Consider the following 19,822-nt stretch of genomic DNA (forward strand, 5'->3'; position numbering starts at 1 on the left):
TCTCTCTCTGTGTGTGTGTGTGTGTGTGTGTGTTGGATTTTGGAAACAGGGTCTCCCTATGTAGTCCACGGATGCCTGGAACTTTCTGTGTCAACCAGGCTGGTGTACAACTTGCAGTAATTCTCCCTTTCTCCCTGCCTCTAATTACCAAGCGCTGGAATTATAAATGTATACCATAATACCTTGCTTGTGCTTAAAAAAAAACTTTAAGTTGCAGAAATAAGAGAACACCTAACTTAAAAATGGATAAATCTTAATTGTATTTCCTGTGTGCTGTTGACCTATTTGACCTCTAGGGGGAGCCAAACACTTCTCGACTGATCAGAAACAACATAAAGGTTGTTGAGTCAGGCTTGGTGCTGGAAGGGTCCAGACTTAGGCAAAACGCCAAAATTCCTGAAATCATAGTCTACTCTTTAGCATGTTCTGTGCCTGGCCTGGGGAGCTGATAAAGATGATCCTGCTCTCTAGGCTTGAAGAGACCCCCTCCATCACCTGCTTGCAGAAGGGGTAGGCACAGGCTACATGAAACTTGGCAGAGGCTCTGCCCAGTAAAGGACTTTAGGACGTAAATGCGGATGGGGCTGTGGGGGGAGCAGAGTTCAACTTTTGACAGCCTGTTGAGCAGTCTGTCTTCTGATGTCCCAGAGGGACACGTCTTTTAAAGTTCTCCAGGCAGCTCTGAAGCCTCCACACAGACTCAGGCTGGCTCGCCATTGCTAAGCTGAGTTCTGTGCTCTGCTGATGCCAATCAAGGTTCTCTTTTCTCCTCAGGGAGCAACAGGGGAGGAAGGCAGCCCGGGACCAGCTGGTCCACGGGGTGATCCTGGTGCTCCTGGCCTCCCTGGGTCACCTGGAAAAGGGAAGGACGGGGAGCCGGTAAGTGGCAGGCAGTGCTCTGAGCATTGGGAAGCCAGGCTAGTTGGGAGTGGGAGGAGCAGAGAAAGAGCCAAGCAAAGACTCTTTTTAGCAAGTGGGTAGCCAGAGCTGACGAAGTGGACCTCGGTGGGAAGGGGAGCTGTAAGGCTCGGGATGTCCCCTGACCCAGGGATGCAGTCCTGTCAACCGGCATGCTTAGTAATAATCAATTAAAAACACACATAACACGGTACTTCCATGCCAGTTTTTGCTAACTTTGTGAATTATTGCTGAAATCCATGACTTAATCCTCTCAGCCTGTGGTTGACCACAGGAAGCTGGAGCCTTGGAAGTGAAACCACAGATGGGCCTGTGCGGCAGCAGCCAGGCGCACATGGAGCTCTGGTTGCTTGCTCTGGATCCAGGGGGAAGCCAGCCATGCAAATGAGTTTCAAATTATCCAGCGCGCGAGCGTGCGCGCGCACGCACACACACACACACACACACACACACACACACACACACACACACACACAGAAGAGTTTCTCCATTCGTGCTGGGCTCCTCTAGCCAAAAATAGACCTGGATTTCAAGCGTGTTCATGAGTGCCTTTTAGAACACGCTCATTAGCTGGAAACAGAAGCCCCTCCCCAGTGCTACCCCAGGTCTCTGTAGTGTGATAAAGAAGAAGGAGATTAAGCTTTGGGGTCATGGGGTCAGGTGATCCTGGCTTTTGGGAGCCCTTAGCATGAAGATCGGAAGAGAAAAACCACACTACGGGATAGAGGGGCTTGTTTCCGTCCACAAGGGGCAGGGAGCGGCCGTCAGAAATCATACCCAGGCCCTATGACTGAGTGTCCTCACCTTGCGGTCGGTGACTGTCCCCTTTGTAGCTGTTCTTCTACTCCTGCTCCAGCAGAGGGCAGGCAGCCTGGTATGTGGTGAGGGCTTCCTCTCTCATGGCTCCTCGGTGTTCATTTCAACAGGGACTCCGTGGACCACCTGGGTTACCTGGCCCCTTAGGAACCAAGGTAAGTGCTTGTCCCAGCAAATTGGAGATGGTACGCATGGCACTTGGAGAGTGGGGGCCTTCTAATTATATGCATCTCTGGTCACCTCAGCCATTCCCACATTTCTCATTCCGAGACTCGAAGTGATGTCCACAGCAGGGCTTCATATGGGCTAATTAAAAGACGCTGCTGGCTTTTACCTGGCCAAGCCACGGTCCAAGTCTTCTCTTGTTACTGGTGAAATTTGGGTAGTAGACGATCCCCAAACTTTAACATAATTCTAATAGGAGTCTAGGTGTCTGGTGTGTGTTTGGGGGGCAGGGGAAGGGGGTGCTGGTCTAAACAGCCCAGCAGTATCCCAACACTGCTTTCTTTCCCCAAGCCATGACATAAACGGTGGGGAGGGGGAGGGAGGGGAGAAGCTGCAGGGAGAGTTTTCTGGGCCAGCGCTGGAAGTCCGTTCCTGTGTCCACCCACTAAATTCTAGTGACATTCGTGACAAAGGAAAGCCAGAGACTGTCACCTAGTTGGGCACCAAAGAGGAAGAAGGAAATGGACAAATACCAGCCAAACTCTCCCTCAATTCATCAGCAACCATGGGCCTACAAAGACAATATCCCCCTGAGCAAGCAGGGGATTGCCCCAAGGTCTTTCTGTATGGATCCTTCATTCATTTTTCAAGCTTGCCTGGATGACCAGTGCCTTATTATTTCTACTGTGGCACATCTATAGGGTGGACTGTAGGACATTCCTGGGCCTCTGCGAGCTCATGGCTCGGGGAATATACAGATGTGTAAACTGCAGAAGCAGGCAGGTGTTGGAGAGGGGGTGTGAAGCCCGAGTAGTTCAGAGAGGCTCTTTTTTTCTTTTTCTTTTTATTCTTTGTGTCTTTCACATCATATCTCTCGATCCCACTCATCTCCTCGTCCCTTCATATCCACCCTTTGCTCTTGCAACCTCCCCTTCCCCGCAGTAAAACAAAGTTTAAGAGAATAAAAAAAAAGAAAGAAAATTTTATCATGCATGCTGTAATGTGGCACAGTGTGTCACACCATATATCCTTTTTGTCCATATATCCTTACTGGAGCTGCTGAGGGCCACGGATAGCTCTCTCACACTAACGACCTCGGGGCCAGCTCTCCAACTGCCACAGTCAGCCAGGAGCAGGGTTGAGGGTGGTTCTCTTCCTTGCCCCTACCACCGTATGGCAGATGAGGGGTGGGGTTCATATCCTCCAAGCTCACCGTCCGGTTCACCCACACCCCTGTCAGCAGGGTCAACTCTACTGTGCAGCTAAGGCCAAGTGCAGGGCCTCTTTCCTGAGCCCTGCAACCGGTAAGGGGGTGGGGCCTTCTCTCCCTCATCCATGCTGTCTCATAACAGACAAGTAGTGGGGAGAGCTCTCCCACGCTCACGCCTTTGAGGCTGGCTCACCTGCCCCTACCAACAGGGGTGGCTCTACTGTGCCGCCCAGGTGGGTTGTAGGGCCTGCTCTCCAGAGTGCTGCAGCTGATGGAGGGCGGGACATCACAGAGAGGCTCTTAACCTGGTTTGGTTGTGAGTGGCTTCTTGGAGAGAGAGGCCCTTGTCCTCCTTTGAAACTGTGTGTGGCAGCTGGTGTGGGATGAAGGAAGTGCTGCTGTAGGCCTTGGCAAGAGGGATGAACACGGAGGGGACACTGAGGCACGGGGTGCAGCAAATTTAACTATAGGTATACCCACACACAGTGAGAATGATGACACCAACTCAGATACATGGATGACACCACTCAGAGGATGTGGGCCAGAGTCATACTCGCTGATGTTAGGATGGGATGCTCGGATATTTGGCTTTAATGGGATATGCATATTTAAATTACATAAAGATGCTATTGCAAAATCACTTCTTACCACTTGTGCCTATTTATAAAAAATGGTTCCTTTAAAAGGAACTTCTTGCTAGGAGTGGTGGTACATGCCTGTAATGCAAGAACTTAAGAGGCAGAGATAGGATTAGGAGAATTTGGGGTCTGAGGCTAGACTGGGTCATTAGGTTGGGTCCAGACTACCCTGGGCTACAGAGTAAGGGTCTCTCTCAATGAAAAAAAAAACACCCTAAAACCATGGAGAACGTATTCATGGTTTTGTTGTTCCCTGAGTCACCAGCTAGTACTTTCTGAACACACTGCCTCCAATCCCAGATGGTATCTTACGCTTCCATATATGCTGCAGTGACTGGCAGTTTTATTCCCAGCCCTAGAGACCACCTCCTGATAGGAGACCCTTACCATTTTTTCCTTTGATTTCACAACTTTTGGGATCTCAGCAAAAAACAAACAAAGAAATAAACAAAAAGCCTACAGAGTAAATTGAATTTAAAGTTACGTGTGAAAAGTTCATCAAACTAATTTCTAGCATAAGGAAGTTTGAGGTGTTGAGGTTCCATAGATGTTAACAGTAGCAAAACATAGGCCTCAGCTTCATACTTTCCTCCTAATCAAGCAGGTTATCTCTGTAACTATCCTAAACCTTCAGGAATCGAGACTGTAGTAGACTAATTTGCTTGCAGTATGGTCATTTGATTGCATTACCTATGATCAAGCATTTCCCTAAATGAGGGAATTATCTATATGGTAGGAGTAAATGTATGTCATCTGTGTATTTTCTGGAGCAATGTCAACATTGTCTAAGGGAGTCTCTCTCTTATTGGTGAGTCCTGTCCCGATTCTCCTTCAGTGCCCAAGCATTCTGACCCTTCCGTCCTGAGAAGGACCTTCAGGCCCCAGAGGACAATGGTAACCTTTTGGAAAGATATCAGAAGTGGCCGAGAAGTAAATGGCTTGACTTGACTCATTTTCTACCACAATCACATATAACCTTTATCTAACAGTAGGAGGCACTTAATTCCTTTTATTCTGCAGTTGTATCTTAGGATCTTAACAATAGAGCCGTAAAATACATTGCTTTCTTTCTTCCAGGAAGAGTGGGGGGGGGTGGGAGGAGGTTATGTTACCATATCCATAAGAAATAGTTTCCTAGTGTAGGGCTTACCACCAATATCTGTGTAAAAAAATGCATCAGTATCCTGTGATTCCAGCTTTCCTGCTGCACTGCTGTGATGTTGTTGAGCTAGGTAGCCTGTATCTGATCTATGCACACACTGATGGAGAAGGCCTGTGGGAACCAGTGAAAGCATCAGCCACTGTAGAAGGTGGGCTCAGACTCCTGAGCATTTTCAACACCGTGGGGGCTCAGGCTAAGTCATGCTGTCCCTGCACCAACCATTTCCCCTTAAATGTCCACTCATCACACCGTTGATGTACAAATGTGTAAGGTACTGTGTTTGAGGAATAAAGGTTCCCACTTTGAAGGCATTTAGAAAGTAAGTTGAAATTCAAGGACATCTTTATTTGGAAATGGATTGCTCAGGGGGATCGCAGAGGAAGGGATGCAAGGGAGAAGGGATGGAGAGAGATCTTCAGCCCTGTCCCAGGTATGGAGAAGGCATACCTCTTGGTATTAATGGAGGAAGCGATCTAGAAGTTTCCTTCAGCACATCTCAGTGCGTCCCGGTTGGTGGTAATACAGGCAGCTCAGTGAGGAACACTTGCTTCCTGCAAAGTGAGCATGTTTGGACTTTATAGGGAACCTACTGTGAATTCCAGCACAACTGTCTCAAGGTAGAAAGCAAATGACTTTAGCTTTCTGAGACCGTTACTTTCCTGTTTGAAGAGGTAAAGAATATTTGACACTAAAATGGCTCCTTGGGGGAGAAATGATCTTACGTCACATAGCCGTTGTTCGATAACTTCTATCTTTTTGCAGAACCCCAAACTTATTCACATATTCCTCTCTGGAGTGTAGGTCCCAGATGCTAGCTCTTGGGCTCTGCTCCCTCTTACCTACTGGTCCTCTTGCTCTCGGTGACAGAATGCTGGGTTAATTTTTGTGTCCTTTGGGGGCCATTTTCTGAAAGTGTCTTTCCATTAAGCTGGGAAGTGGTTTCTTGAGGGAATTTTTAGCATCACAATAGGCTATAGGCACAGATGGGGCCAGACCTGGCCATTGTGCAGAAAAATCATTCATGGACTCGCTGCTGCTAAGTTGGGTCAGAATATGCTAAGCATGGTCTATCCTCTGGGGTATAGGAGAGAAGCTTATTTTGGGGAAGGCAGAATTCAGCTGATGAAGATTGCTTGTTCTCACATCCAGGCAGAAGGCATTATAGACAATATCTGGTTTATGGCAGACACTTGGTGCATAGATTACATAGATATCTAAGCTATATTTGAGATATATGGTGGCAGATTTTATTGAATAGGCATATGAATATGGAGTCTACTTTCATGCAGTTTACAGAAAAGCCAGAGGTGAGATGGACACGTGGATAATGTGTGACGGTGTGAAAATTAATGGAGATTTATGCATATAGCTAAACAGGCTATAACAGGCTCAGACACTCTGTGGAAAGGGAATGACTGGACCAAGCCAGTGACTGGGTCTGTGTTTTTGGGAGCTTGGGTCATACAAGTTTAAGCATGCTCTCAGAGGCAATGGCATGTACAGGAAGCAGGGGTGTATCTGTTACTTTGCTACTGATGTGGCAGAATAATACTACAAAAAGCAAGTCACGGAAGATGGACTTTATTTTGACATGCAGCTGCAGAGCGGGTTGAGTTCCTTATCGGGAAGGCACAGACAGCATCCAGAGTGTGTGGTCAGCCTGACAAGGTTTTAACCATACAGAGGAAGCATCACAATAGGCTCAAGGAAAGAGAGGTTGGGGTATAAACCCAGCTGGAAGTAAAGAGATGAGATTGTATCCATATGCAAGAAGCAGGAAGCAGAGGGTAGGGGGAGAGGAGTGGGGAGAGAGTAAAAACAGGAAGTGGGGACCATCTTTAGAACCTCAACCTTACTCCCACCCCAATGAAGTACTCCCTCCAGGAGCACTGCACTTCCTCAAGTTTCTGTGACCTTCCCAAACAGTGCCACCAACTGGGGACCAAATGTTCCAACGCATGAGCCAGTGTAGGGCATTTCTTATCCAGACCATTACGAAGGGGGTGTAAACATCAGCGCGGAGGAACACAGATTCATAGTGTGACTTGTCATTGGAGGGTCAGGGTTCCTGATGTACATGGAATGCGGCATTGGGAAGAGAGAAGAGGATAGCCACAGCAGGGAAGTCTGCATCAGTCACTTCAAAATAAACCCAAGGTTCAGAAGGAACGGTTTCATTTGACTTTATACGTGTCCATCTGATTTTTCTTTCTGCTAACTTTCAGTAAAATGGTCACACTATAACTGGAGTACTTGGTGTGTCTTTCAACTTCGTAGTCACTTCCCTTTGAGATGATTGCCCAGAAGATGCAGAGGATCTTGGTAGAATCATAATATTTTATTGATGAAAGTCTTAAGGTGTAGAGACACCATGAGGCCTTCCCAGGGTTACAGCAGGGGCCTGACGTTATCCTGGGGCCAGACCAAGCAGCACTCAACTGAGTGCCTGAGATATTCCTACCTGAATCTCCACTCTTGTAAAAAGCTGTTGGCAGATGAGCCATGGGTCAGGATGGGTCAGGTTTGCCTTTTTTTTTTTAAAAATTAATTTCCTTGTCCCCCTTCCTTGTACTTCTTAATCAGATTTTCTAGATTCAAAGCATGTTATACTTTCAAGACCTAGTCATACTACATCAATATAAAGAAATGGAATGCACTAAGTAGGAATTTGAAGGGAAATTAGGAAAGATCTAGTAGAATAGTTGCGGGTGGGACAATGGCTGATCTGTTTCTCGGGGATCACCAACAGCTGGTGGCATAGCTAGGTTGGGCTTGGGAGGCCAAGGAAGGGAAATAGCAGGTATTAAGGGGGCTTAGTGAGGGATTTAGGTTTGGGTTTTTACTTTTTTTTTTGGTAAAAACTTTGTAAGTTTCGTTCTTCCCATCTTCATGACTGATACTCCACTTCAGGACTTAGCATTAAATACTGACAGTAAGCAGGCATCGTGACTGAATTGCAAGTGGGGATTAGAGCCTAGATCTCGGCTTACAGCCGACACGCAATGAGTGTTGGCTGGCTGAAGATCTAACTGTCGTCATCACGGGAGCAGGAAAAGCAAATCACTTTAGCAGCATGGCTTTTCTTCTTTATCTTTGAATAATGTCTCTTATTGATTCATCTTTGAAAATTTCACACATGTACACAATTTACCTCGATCATAGTCATCCTCCCACTTACCCCTCTCCAGATTTCTTTGGGCTTCCCATACATCTCCCTCCTAACTTCATGTTGTTGTTTTGTTTTTTGTTTTTTTTTGGAAAGAAAAATAACCCACTGGAGGCAACTTTGGCTTCCTGTATGGATGTGCAAGCGGGGCTCTGCACCAGGGATGGGCGCCCTGCCAGCTGTTTTCAGAGATGCTTTCAATACTGCGGGCAGTTGTTAGTGCAGAGACTCAATGTGCTAGGAATAGGTGGACGTGGATATCAGCTCTAGAAGAGACATCCATACTACCCTCTGACACACAAGGCTCCGGAAACACTGAGAAGCAAGAGTAGCCGTTATGGGCAAAAATATAGCTTATTTATTATCTATCTATTTTAGATGCTTAAAAGCATGTATGTTAATAATATTTCTTAGAGTCAGCTTTCTGATTGTAGTCCCTTTGGCTCTTTTCTGGGCTGGTTGACTTCTCCCAGGGATATTAAGTGGTCTGAGCAAGAACACCTGCCACTGCTTTGTCAGACTGGAGGGATAGAGCAATCCCTTATGTAATACTACCGTGTTTGTTGAATTTGGGTTGGGAGAAACAGACCTAGGCATATCGCATCCCTGATGTTGCCTGTAGTGTTGGGGAGGCACAGCGAACAAACTCATTAGCACCTAGGTATCCCAAATCTGAACATTGGTGCAAAGTGTGGCGATCCAAGACTGGAAAAGCCTGTGTCAGCACCAATTAGGATGGCTGCCCACGCAGAGGCAGAGCCAGCCTTGGTCAGAGATGCTTCTTTGTCTGCCGCTGAGGAAATTAAAACACCAGTAACTGGAACCTCTGCTTCCTCCTACGGGAAACAGCAATCTTTTACTCCTTTCTTCTCCCATCAAGTTCGGAATGTCACACATGTCACACAGCAAGAACAGCAGCAAAAGCAGCAGTTGGCTTGTGCGGACTGAGTGGCAGGGCCACAGTGCGTTCTCTTTGTGCTTAGCCCTTTTAAGCAGCATGCTACCAGGCTGACTCAGCTGTTCCTGTGTGCCACTCTGGTAGGTGAGGACACATGCTCAGGACACTTGTCACAAGTCAGCAGTTCATGAGTGCCGAAGCCACAATTTAAAGTTGAACTTCCAGTACCCAAATCCATCCTTTTAACCACATTGCTGGAAGCTTTGCTCTTACTTGAGTTATCTTTGAGGCTCCTTCTCCCAACCCTGGAAGAACTACTCATGAAGTGTAGGTACTGGGAAGGTTTTGAAATATTGATGTGTTTATTTTCTGATGATGTGGGGTCTGAGTTGAAAATGTGGGTGCATCTCTGCTTAGGATGAGGGTATGGCGAGCATGGGGGAAGCACCATAGCTAGGTGGTCTGCACTTGGGGAGTATACTTAGTTTTCTAACCACAGTTGGGGTCATGTTGAAATTGGGGCTACTTTGAGAGGTATGTGTCCACAATCATTGGGCTCTGGTTCATGTAATGCTAGACCAGGAGGGAGGACTGGCTCCTTTACTGCATCATGGAATGGAGCATGAAGGATGGAGGTGGGTGAGGAGCTGATGGAGCAGCGGTCAGGATTCTGTGGGAAGCATAATTATTCCTGTACATTCTTCCTGATCTTGTCAGCACTAACCTGTTCATCTACTCTTTCTATCTCCCTAGGGTGACCGAGGAACACCTGGGATCCCTGGCTCTCCCGGCAGCCGTGGCGACCCAGGCATTGGGGTTGCTGGTCCACCCGTGAGTGTTGTTCAGCTAATGCCCTTGTTCTTAGGTTACACTCACACTGCAGATTCCTGCTGGCTCCCTTGGGAGTCTGCAGCGTAGGTTCCTGTAGAGACAGTCCTGTTTCAGCTGATGTGGCAGCAGGCTCTGCGTCCTTGGGTCCATTGAATGCAGGGTTTGTATACATGGCTGCAGTTGGTGCAAAACTTGTAGTACTTCTAATGGGAATAAGAAGAATACAGCTTTTGGACCAATGCATGGGGTATGATTCAAAACAAGGGCAACAAATTAACAAATCTCACCAATTTTGTATTTGTTCTTCATAATTCCATTACATGCATATGAGGTACATATACTTGGGTCACCATTACCTTCATTTCCTTCCCCCTTCTACTGAAGCCGTTCTTCCCACCAAGTTGTCCTATTTCCATGGCTCTTGCTTATTGCAAGACTGAATTTAACTAGGGTCACCTGTGTGAGCACAGCTGTGGGCGTATTTACTCGAACAAGGAAACTATACAAGGGACTACCACTGAGGGGTATGACTTCTTTCCCCAGCAGGCATCTGTAGCTCCTCAGGGTTGGGTGGGGTCTTTTTAGTCCTCCCCTTTTCCGTGATGCGGTGTTGATGTGGCCAGCACTGTGCAGGTAGTTACTGCTGTTGTCATTTCACCCAGTGTAAGACCCACAGAGCTTGTAGCTCTGCTGTCTCTGAGTTATCCAGGCTCCTCCACGTTCTCAGCCAATGGAGGTTCACTCTCTCTGTCCTCAGCCAGGCATCCCCCGTGGAAGGCACGTTTTGTCTGTAGATACATGATGTTGAAGTTTAGACTTGTTTTTGGTGAAGAACTAGATTTCTGTTGCTGAGATTGGAATCATGTTTTGTGTCTCTTCACCGTCACGGAATTGTCTTTTCTCTCCCTGTCACTGAATGGTAGTTTTCAGAACTGAAGGACAACTTTCATTCTGAGGCTTTCTCCTCTTCCATCTGCCCTCTTCTTTGCTAAAGGCAGGGTATTGATTCAGCTTCAACCGCATCTTTCTTCTTGACAGTCAGCCATGTCTTACTATTACTTGAGAGAAACTCAAATACTCAGCTATGCCTAAGAATAGCTCAGCTACCCACTTATTATTGTAAGCCATGTGCCCAGCCTAACTTCACCCCTGCTAAACATAACAAAACAGCACATGGCCTTCCTTGTCTCTGCTTTTTCCACATTTGAGAAATGCAGACCACAACCAAAAAGATCTCAGTATCATTCTTTTCATTATTTTGTGGAGAATTTCATACAGAGTTCTGTATTCACATCATCTCCTCCACCCAACCCCTCCTGTGTCCATCTCCCACACCTTAGCATATTCAGGACCTCTTTGCTATTGTGTGTGTGTGTGTGTGTGTGTGTGTGTGTGTGTGTGTGTGTGTTTGTAAATACAGCCTGTTGGATTCAGGTAGTGTTGCTTGCGTGTTTACGTGCTTAGGGATGACTATTTGGTATTAGATAGCTATCAGTTGCCTTTATTTCTTCATTTAGGGCTGGAGTTTGTAACATTTCCCCTATCCACAATATTGTTGAGATTTCCTGGGTGCAAATTCCCTGCCATATACAGAAGACGCACTCTTTCGGTAGACATCTTGAACCTTAGACTCTTAGAATCTTTCCTCCCCTATCTTCTCCAATGTTCTCTGAGCCTGGTGTAAAGAGTTGTATTGTTGATGTGTCACTTGAAGTCGGACACGCCATTTGTAAGTGTTCTTTGCATTTTGACCAGTTGTGAATTTCTAGAATGTTCTTTGCTGCAAAATGACATTTCTTTGTTGTGGGTTGAGAGCTACATTTATCTGTGGGCATAAGAATAAGTATTTAAATGTGGTTAGAAATTCTACTGGCTGAAGATAGTGGCAGTAGTGGGTTTTCTAGCGTCTTTGGCCTTACCACTGTGGATAGTTGGCTACGTTTATAGTACACAGGCATAAATTATCTCATTTTTGAGCAGCCCTTAAGTCAAATTAGACTGCATTTGTTTACTCCAAAGATGTAAGTGGCACCATTGTGTTTTGGGGGCTATCTTGTTGTGTTGGTCATTGTTATTGTTCATAGGCTAACTAACATAATTTTTCATACATAACTCCCAAAGAAAAAGAAGAGTGATCTAATTTATTTTTCTACAATATCGCATGAAATAAAAGTTTCCTTTGCTTTTGTCTGTTTCTCCATGCATCTGAGTCAGGTTGGGGTTCCCTCCTCACACATGGTTCTCTGTTCTTCCACTCTCCCACAGGCCTGAGGGCCTCTCTACTGGAAAAGACCATCTGCTTCTGCCTCCTACCAGCAATGGGGACTCCTTCAAGGTGTCAGAATTGCAGGGGAGTTCTCGGTCTTGCTAGATGCCACAGACACTGTGGCAGGAGCAAATGAACTCCCTTACGGGAGCCCTGTCTGGTTTGTTTTCTTTCACGAAAAATGTCAGCTAGAATTTCTGACAATCAACACCCTCCGTTACATCCATTGTATTTTCTGTCTTGGACTTTTATTTATTTTAGTGTCTAGTAATTCAAAGGAACAAAGATAAATAAACAGTAGCCCAGACTTATTTCTGAAATCCTCCTCTCAGAAGGACCCCTTTCCCTAGAATTAGGAGTTTGACCTTATGGACTTGACCCTTAGAACAGAAAATGCCATGTTTGTGTGCCTAGGATGTGATTGTCCCTTTGTGTCCTATCTACCCCTCAGGGGATACACCCCATTAAGCTCATCTTTCAGCAGTCCATGCCGAATGCCTAGAGTGTGATTGTACCCTTGTGTCCTGTCCACTCTCCAAGGATACACTGCATCAAGCTCATATAGCCAACCAGGCAACAGAGGTGGCACAATTCACCCCAAATCCAACTAGCAGAAATCACCATGAAATATCTTCCTGCCTAGCTGATTCCACTGGAAAAATAATTTGCTAACTACAGCCAAGAAAGAGGCTGCAAATCAACTCTTTAGTGCATTTCTCCCACTTGGGCTTATTAAAAGCTTCCTGGCTGATGAAACCTTATTGCATTGCCAGAAATCTCATTGGCCAGCAGCCTAGGCTGGTGATGGCCCGAGGAGCTGCACGGGAGTTCAAGGACTTGCTGATAGCAGGCATGGAAGGGACGTGAGGAAGGATGTGTCGAGTTATTGGGGAACATGGATCTTTGCTGAGCAGCCCAATGACTCTCTCTGTTCCATGCTGGGGTACAAAGGATCATATCCTGCACCCTATGCTTAGAGGAGATGGGTTTTCCTTCAGAGTTAAGGTAGGCCTCCAAAGCATGAGTTTATTTGAGAAATGATCTCAGAAATCTACTCTTAGATGGTGACAAAGTAAGTCAGAGATAGGAAGAGAACCAAGGCAGAGTTTGTTCTCGAGCAGGTGGGCACTGTGGGCAACGGAGTCTCTATTGACTGCAGGGTGACTACATGGTACACTCCCAGAGACTCCTGCAAAAAGAGCAAGGGAGCTGGAGTGTTGATGTACCAATACCATAGTGAGTGAGCTGCTCCCAGGAACCATCAGTCAGACCTTGGGCTTGAGCCCCACATGTCCCTCTTGCTAAAGAAGCTGTGGACAAAAACATGGAGTAGATTCTGTTGTAGGTTGCTCTCTGCCTCTTGCCTCATCCAGAGCTTGTTCTTCAAGGCTTTGCTACCCTCTGTAAGAGAGCCAGGAGCTGGTTTGTTGACCCTTGCTCCGTCAGCAGACAAGAGGCAGTAAGATGGTGCAGCTGCTTGAGGTTTTAACTTCTTGCTATAGGGTCTTCACAAACAAAATCCTCCTTTCATCTTCACGTTGTTTCTGATCTTCCTTTGGTAAGATTTAAGAGCTAAATCATGACCTCATTCAGGCTTTGGGGAGATCAAAGTGCTCTTGGATACCAGGAACGTTGTAAGGACAAGATGCTCACTGAGAGCCACATAACCCAAGACAGACTCTTTCCTATTCCAGCCATCAGTTTCCCTGTATCAGCAATTACCCAACCAAGTACCATCAATTTCAGCAGCGCCGTCAGGGGAACTGGGACAATGTGGCCGTGATACTCTTGACAATGATGTCTAGCCTCTACCTTTGCTTCTGTGATGTCATCGAATTCCTCTTTAGTACTTCAGCGCCTTCAGATTCTGGCTGTTAGCTGTAGGATGCCTTGACCAGTGAAGAAGCTCAGTGCAGACACACTGGGGCATCCTTACAGTCCTTCAAGTGCTTGGTAGTTTTAAGAGTGGCAGGAGGACCAGAGTCAACTGATTTCAGGCAAGGACGCATTTTGAATGCACCACACAAGTGTGTTCTGTGCATTCCTCTAGTTTCTATGAAATAATATAAAAGTCATAGAGCGAGCAGCCTCTGAAATGTGAGAATTAGAATCATGTTATCTACCATCACCTGCCTCTGGCTGGCAGTTTGAACAGAAGCCTCAGGTGAGGTCTTCCTCCTTTGTTCTCATGTAATCCTTCCAACGGCCTACCAGACCGTCTCTGCTTGCCCATGCGCGAGGAAGCAAACTTAAAGATATGAAGCCATTCCCATGAAGGCAAATGGAGGATATGGGGAGCTGGCCTTGAACACTTAGCACTCTGAAAGCAGATGTCTCAGTGTCTCTTCTAGCAGGACAGAGGGGATGTGTCCACTTCATATGGATGGCCTTCAGTGCTTCTTATGTGTTTTCATGTCCTTCATTGCTCCTGGACTTGACTTATGTAGTCATCCAAATGCTTTCTCTATTTATATATCTTATCTGTCTGATTTGATACCCTTTAGTTTTAGAAAGAGAGAATTAGGTTAGGTGTTGTTGTCGGGAGCCACTTGTTTATTCCCTGCCGCCCAGACTCCCAAAATAATCACTCAGAAACAGTATCATTTAAATCACTGCTTGGCCTGTTAGCTTTAGCTTCTTGTGGGCTAACTCTTACATCTTAATTTAACCCATTTCTATTAATCTGTATATCGCCATGTGGCTGTGGCTTACTGGATAAAGTTCCATCTGGCGTCTGTCTCTGGCAGGGCTACATGGCTTCTCCTGACTCCACTTTCTTTTTCTGTGTGTACCTTTTCCAGTCTAGCTATAATCTGTTAAGCCATTGGCCAAAAGCCAGTTTCTTTATTCATTAACCAATAAAAGCAACACATATACAGAAGGATTTCCCACACCATTCTTTTTTTTCTGTTTAAATGAAAAGGAAGGCTTTAACTATAACATAGTAAAATTACATATAACGAGTTATCAAGGAAGAATTACAGTTACAATATTTGTATTTATTTTCTCTTTTATCATAACTCAAAGACTCCAGAAGGATATAATATATATCCTTAGGATATAATATAATACCTAAGTTAAGTGCACTGTAAGCAACTTCCAAAACTCTAGAATTGACAGAGGCATCTTGCTGCCTAGACAGTCATCCCAAGTTCTTCTGTACTGATGAGCCATCCATCTTCAGCCTACTGGCCCATAGTATCCAGCAGACTTTTCCATGAAGCAGGGAATTTCAAAGACATTTCTGCCTGTATTGGCAGTTTTTTCAGTCACTTTCTCCTTTGTACTGCAAAATGTCTGACAGACTCTTTCATGAAGCTGAAACACAGAAGGACAGTCTCACTTTCTTTAAGCAACTTCAGCAGTCATTTTTATGTGGATCTTGCATGTCCAGTTCCTACAGCATAGCATTAGGAAGTCCAGGCAAGAGCAGTTTCTTGCCCAAATGGCTAACAAACTTCATAAGGAGCCTCTTTAATGCCCATCTTCCTCTTGAAGTAATTTGTGCTGCCAGGAGCAGATGTGTCTCATTGTCATGAAAAGTCCTAAGTTATTAAAATATTTTAAATGCCATATTATGAAGGTTTATGAAAGATTTGAATAATACCTATCTAACTGAAATACTTCTCTATATATCTAGAAAACCTAACTAACATGACTACAAGCTTGACTATTATAAATGGTTATCTACTAATCTCTATTTCTTAATTTTACATTACATTTTTAAATGAGCTGCACAAACACAATACCTTAATCAAGAGCATAAATATACATATAACAAAATTGACCTAAAATTTGTATCAATAGACCGAGATCCATACAAATGCAAAGTATTCATATCTATATCATATCCCCCTTTAAAAATGTAAACAAACATTTATAAACAATATTTGGGAATTTTGGCATAGTTCTCTCCAAGCTGCTTTCTGCTTTTTGTTGGGCAAAGTACTTTTGTGGGTGTTCACTGTGGTCTTTCAGGGGGTCATGGTCCATCAAACCACATTCGTCTGGAAGAAATCCACAGATTCTCATCTTCCATGGAAACAAAAGAAGAACCTCTTTTCCAAAGTCACAAATCCTTAGACCCAAATTTCAGAATTATGATACCTTTAAAATATATGGGTTGATTTATCTTAGCAGCCTATACAACAAAATTTCTCTCTGTACTTAGTTCCTTCACAGTCAAAAAATTCAAAGAAAATATAATAATATACATAATCTAGAATCTTTGTATATATTCCATCTTTATGTGGCTTATTTTTCTTACTCTATTACTTTTTCTACAAGTAATCTTTACTCCTTTAACCTATGACTATCTGTACTCTGTCTCTTTAAAGGATTTCTTTTAAAAAAATATACTTCTTTTTATAATTCTCTATACTCCTTTCTTCTCTCTCCCAAGCCTATGTACATTTTTAAAAACACACTGTGTCTCATTTAGAGGACTTTTATGTCTGAATCTGTCTTATTGTGTATCTGTAATTATTTTCTAACCAGGACTGCTTCTTAGGGCCAACATGGTCCTGCCTGCTTGCCCTGCCCACTTCAACATGGTGGAAATCTGTTTATTGCTTCTGAGAGTCATTGTCTCTGCCCCAGATCCAGTGTCAGGTTACAGAAGGTCTGTGTTGCCATTAAGCAAGTTGTAGCACTGTGTTCACAAACCCCATTTAAATGCTCAGCCTCCTGAAAGACCTAGAGTTTGTGCTTTTAGCATGGACCAGGAAGTCATTGTTTGGAAAGTACACTTTTTTTTTTTTTTGCTACCCCTGAATCAAGAACACCTCTTTTAAAGGAGCTGCGTGCAGCATGCTGCCAGCAAGCAGAGCCCATCTGATAAAAAAAAAAAAAATTGACTAAACTTTGTCTAGAATTCCTTTCCAAGTCCTCTCAGGTTTTATGTGGATTTAGTTGGCACATGTTGGCATGCCAGTCTGTTGTGTGTGTGGGAGCTACTTGTTCATTCCAGGCTGCCCAGACTCCCGGAATAATCACTCAGAAACTATATCATTTAAATCACTGCTTGGCCTATCAGCTCTAGATTCTTATTAGCTAACTCTTACATCTTAATTTAACCTATTTCTGTTAATCTGTGTATAACCACGTGGCTATGGCTTACTGGATAAAGTCCTTTCTGGTGCCTGTCTCTAGAGGGGCTACATGGCTTCTCCTGACTCCACCTTTTTTCTCTGTCTATATCTTTTCCAGTCCAAAGTACTGAGTCAGTACTTTGAAGACCTCCCTTCCCCAGGTGATCTCATAGTTAAAAAAGAAAGGAGCAGAAGCATATTTACATATCCTGACCACCAGTCAGGAAGGCACCGAGCTATCTTAACTTCAGAAAGGGGCCAGGCAGTCACCTCCTGAGTTAGGAGGTGCAATTATGCCTGTTAGGCTCTCAATGGTCAGACAATGGTGAATGAACCTGCATTTCTTGGCCTTCACATTATTCTCTCACTTTGAATCATGACCAGGAATATGTACTTTTATCCCCTACATATTTTTAGACTGTATTTATGATAAATAAGAACTTTAAAAATGTTTAGTAGAGCTCCATCACCACACATGGAAAACAGAGCCAAGTATGCTGCCGCCATGTCTCTATTGCTTTTCTCACAAGAGCCAACTGAACCAATACAATTGCTCTTTAAAAAGAGATCTCTGGCTGATTTGTAGAGTCCCTCCCCCTTTTCATTCTGTTACTTGTTTATAGAGAAAGTTGGGATTATTCTTATTTTGTTCCACGGGGCTTGTTTTTGGCTTGCTAACAGGATTCGCTAATAAGACAGTTTAGCAGGAGCGGCCGCCCCTGTGGCTCTCATTAGTCAGTACCCAGGTTCAGAGGTTTGATCAGACTCAGGTTTGATGTTTTTGGCAGGACTTCACAGATGGCTTGTTGCACATCAGGAGGCACCTAGGATGTCTGGTGGTTCTTTTTTTTTTCTGTGATGTTCACACCTTTTGATGTCCAAAGCCCCATCAATTAGTACATGAAGGGCTGCAAATTGGTGCGACGGCAGTTCTGTCACTTGATTCTTCTGTCTTTATTAGCTAGACCGTTTCTCTGTAGAGGGAAGTTCTCCCCTCTACAGCCCATCTGCAGAGCTCGTATACCCAGTGCGAATGGAAACGCTGGGTGTCCCTCATGGAATGCTGTCACTAAATGTCTCCACAGAGAGTACTCATTAGACTTGCTTGAATATTTTTAAAGAATGCTCGAACTCAAAAATTTAAATGCTATTTGTGTTTTCATATATCTTTTTGGCCCTCAAATTGTTTTAGCTTATTCCCCAAAGAGCATAGCTGTGCAAGTTGACCCTGAGTCCTCTGAGACAAGCTTAGCTGTCTTTGGTAACTCCCTGGCCATCTGTGGTTTAGGGGTCTAGGTTTGTCATATTTGTGTGTGTTAGCTAAGATGACTTTTGAACATGCTCATTATGTGTGAGTTGCCCTTCTAATCACTGTGACCAACCAAGACAATGCAGAAGGAAAAATGATTTTTTTCCAGGCTCACCATTTGGGAGATACAGTCCATCATGGCTGTGGGGTGGGCTCACAGCTGAAGCAGCAGGAGCAGGAGATACCTGTTTGTGCTTTTCCAACAACTAGGGACTGTAGTTTAGGTGGGGATCAATCCCAGGCTATAACCCTTGGATTCTTACAGCAACTACCCTTTTCCTCCAGGTAGGCTCCACCTCACTAATGTATCTATCAGATCTTGCACAGATGGCATCATCATCTCAGGACCAATTGTCGAGACATGTACACTCCTGGGACCATTGCACACTCAGACCACAACAGAGTACCCAGTCTTACAAAAAGATGCTAGGCTTCAGAACTAGGAAGGAAATGATTATTCAGTCCCCTTCTATGGCCCTTAAAATATTTTAATTGATTTTCTAAAAAATTAATATTTGTATACATTGTATTTTGATCATATTCATCTCCTACTCCTCCCTCTTACTCCTCCCAGATACATCTCTAAGTCTATCTCAAATCCACGTCCTCTTTTTAAAAATAATTTTACAGTCTACTGAGTCCAGTTGTGCTACGCATATACTCAGGTGTGGAACTCTCCATTAGAGTATAATTGATCTCCCATGAGCCACATCCTTAAAAAATACTGACTTTCTCTCTCTCAGAAGCCACCAACTGTCCATGGTTCTTCAGTTGGGAGGGTGTGGCCTTCTACTCCCTCCATGTTGGAGTGTCCACTGGCTCAATATAATGCAGGCAACCACGGCTGCTGTCAGCTCAGGAGCACAGTGGTCCTGGCATGTCCAGAAGACATTGTTTTGGTCTGGTCTTCCCTGACCCTGGCCCTTACTCTCTTTCATCCCCCTCTTCTGTGATGGTCCTTGAGTCTTGAGGAGAGGTGTCCCGTTTATGGCTGAGCATTCTGCTTTATTCTTTGCACTTTTGCCAGTTATGGGTTTCTGTGTTAACTTTCCTTCACTGCCCAGAAAACCTTGGAAAGTACATAGAGTAGCTGTGGGATGCTTTTTATGGTACAGACATGAGGTGGCTTCAAAACTACAGAGAAACCCTGTCTCAAAAAACAAAAAAAGCAAAATAAAAAATAATTTCATAAAATCAAACAACTAATATTTGATAAAGCTAAGATTTAAAATGGACAACTTTGAATGCAAAGTCCTTCCATCAAGGAGCATAAGAAAGTAATTTGGAACCTGGCTTGATGAGCAAGTTAAATGTTTTAAAGTTAGAACTTAATTCTAAAACAAGGCGTGACAC

General features: G+C 44.5%; 1 protein-coding gene across 1 annotated transcript in view; it reads left to right on the forward strand.

The window, feature by feature from the left end:
• Col22a1 (collagen type XXII alpha 1 chain) overlaps positions 1–19,822 on the forward strand; it is a 226,488-nt gene that overhangs the window by 127,644 nt on the left and 79,022 nt on the right. The window contains exons 38-40 of the mRNA XM_026782418.1: positions 775–879; positions 1,845–1,889; positions 9,727–9,804. Of these exons, the coding sequence (XP_026638219.1) occupies positions 775–879; positions 1,845–1,889; positions 9,727–9,804 (228 nt within the window). The remainder of the gene's footprint in view (positions 1–774; positions 880–1,844; positions 1,890–9,726; positions 9,805–19,822) is intronic.

Source organism: Microtus ochrogaster, chromosome 15 (genome assembly GCF_000317375.1).
Source record: "Microtus ochrogaster isolate Prairie Vole_2 chromosome 15, MicOch1.0, whole genome shotgun sequence".
NCBI classification, from domain to species: Eukaryota; Metazoa; Chordata; class Mammalia; order Rodentia; family Cricetidae; genus Microtus; species Microtus ochrogaster.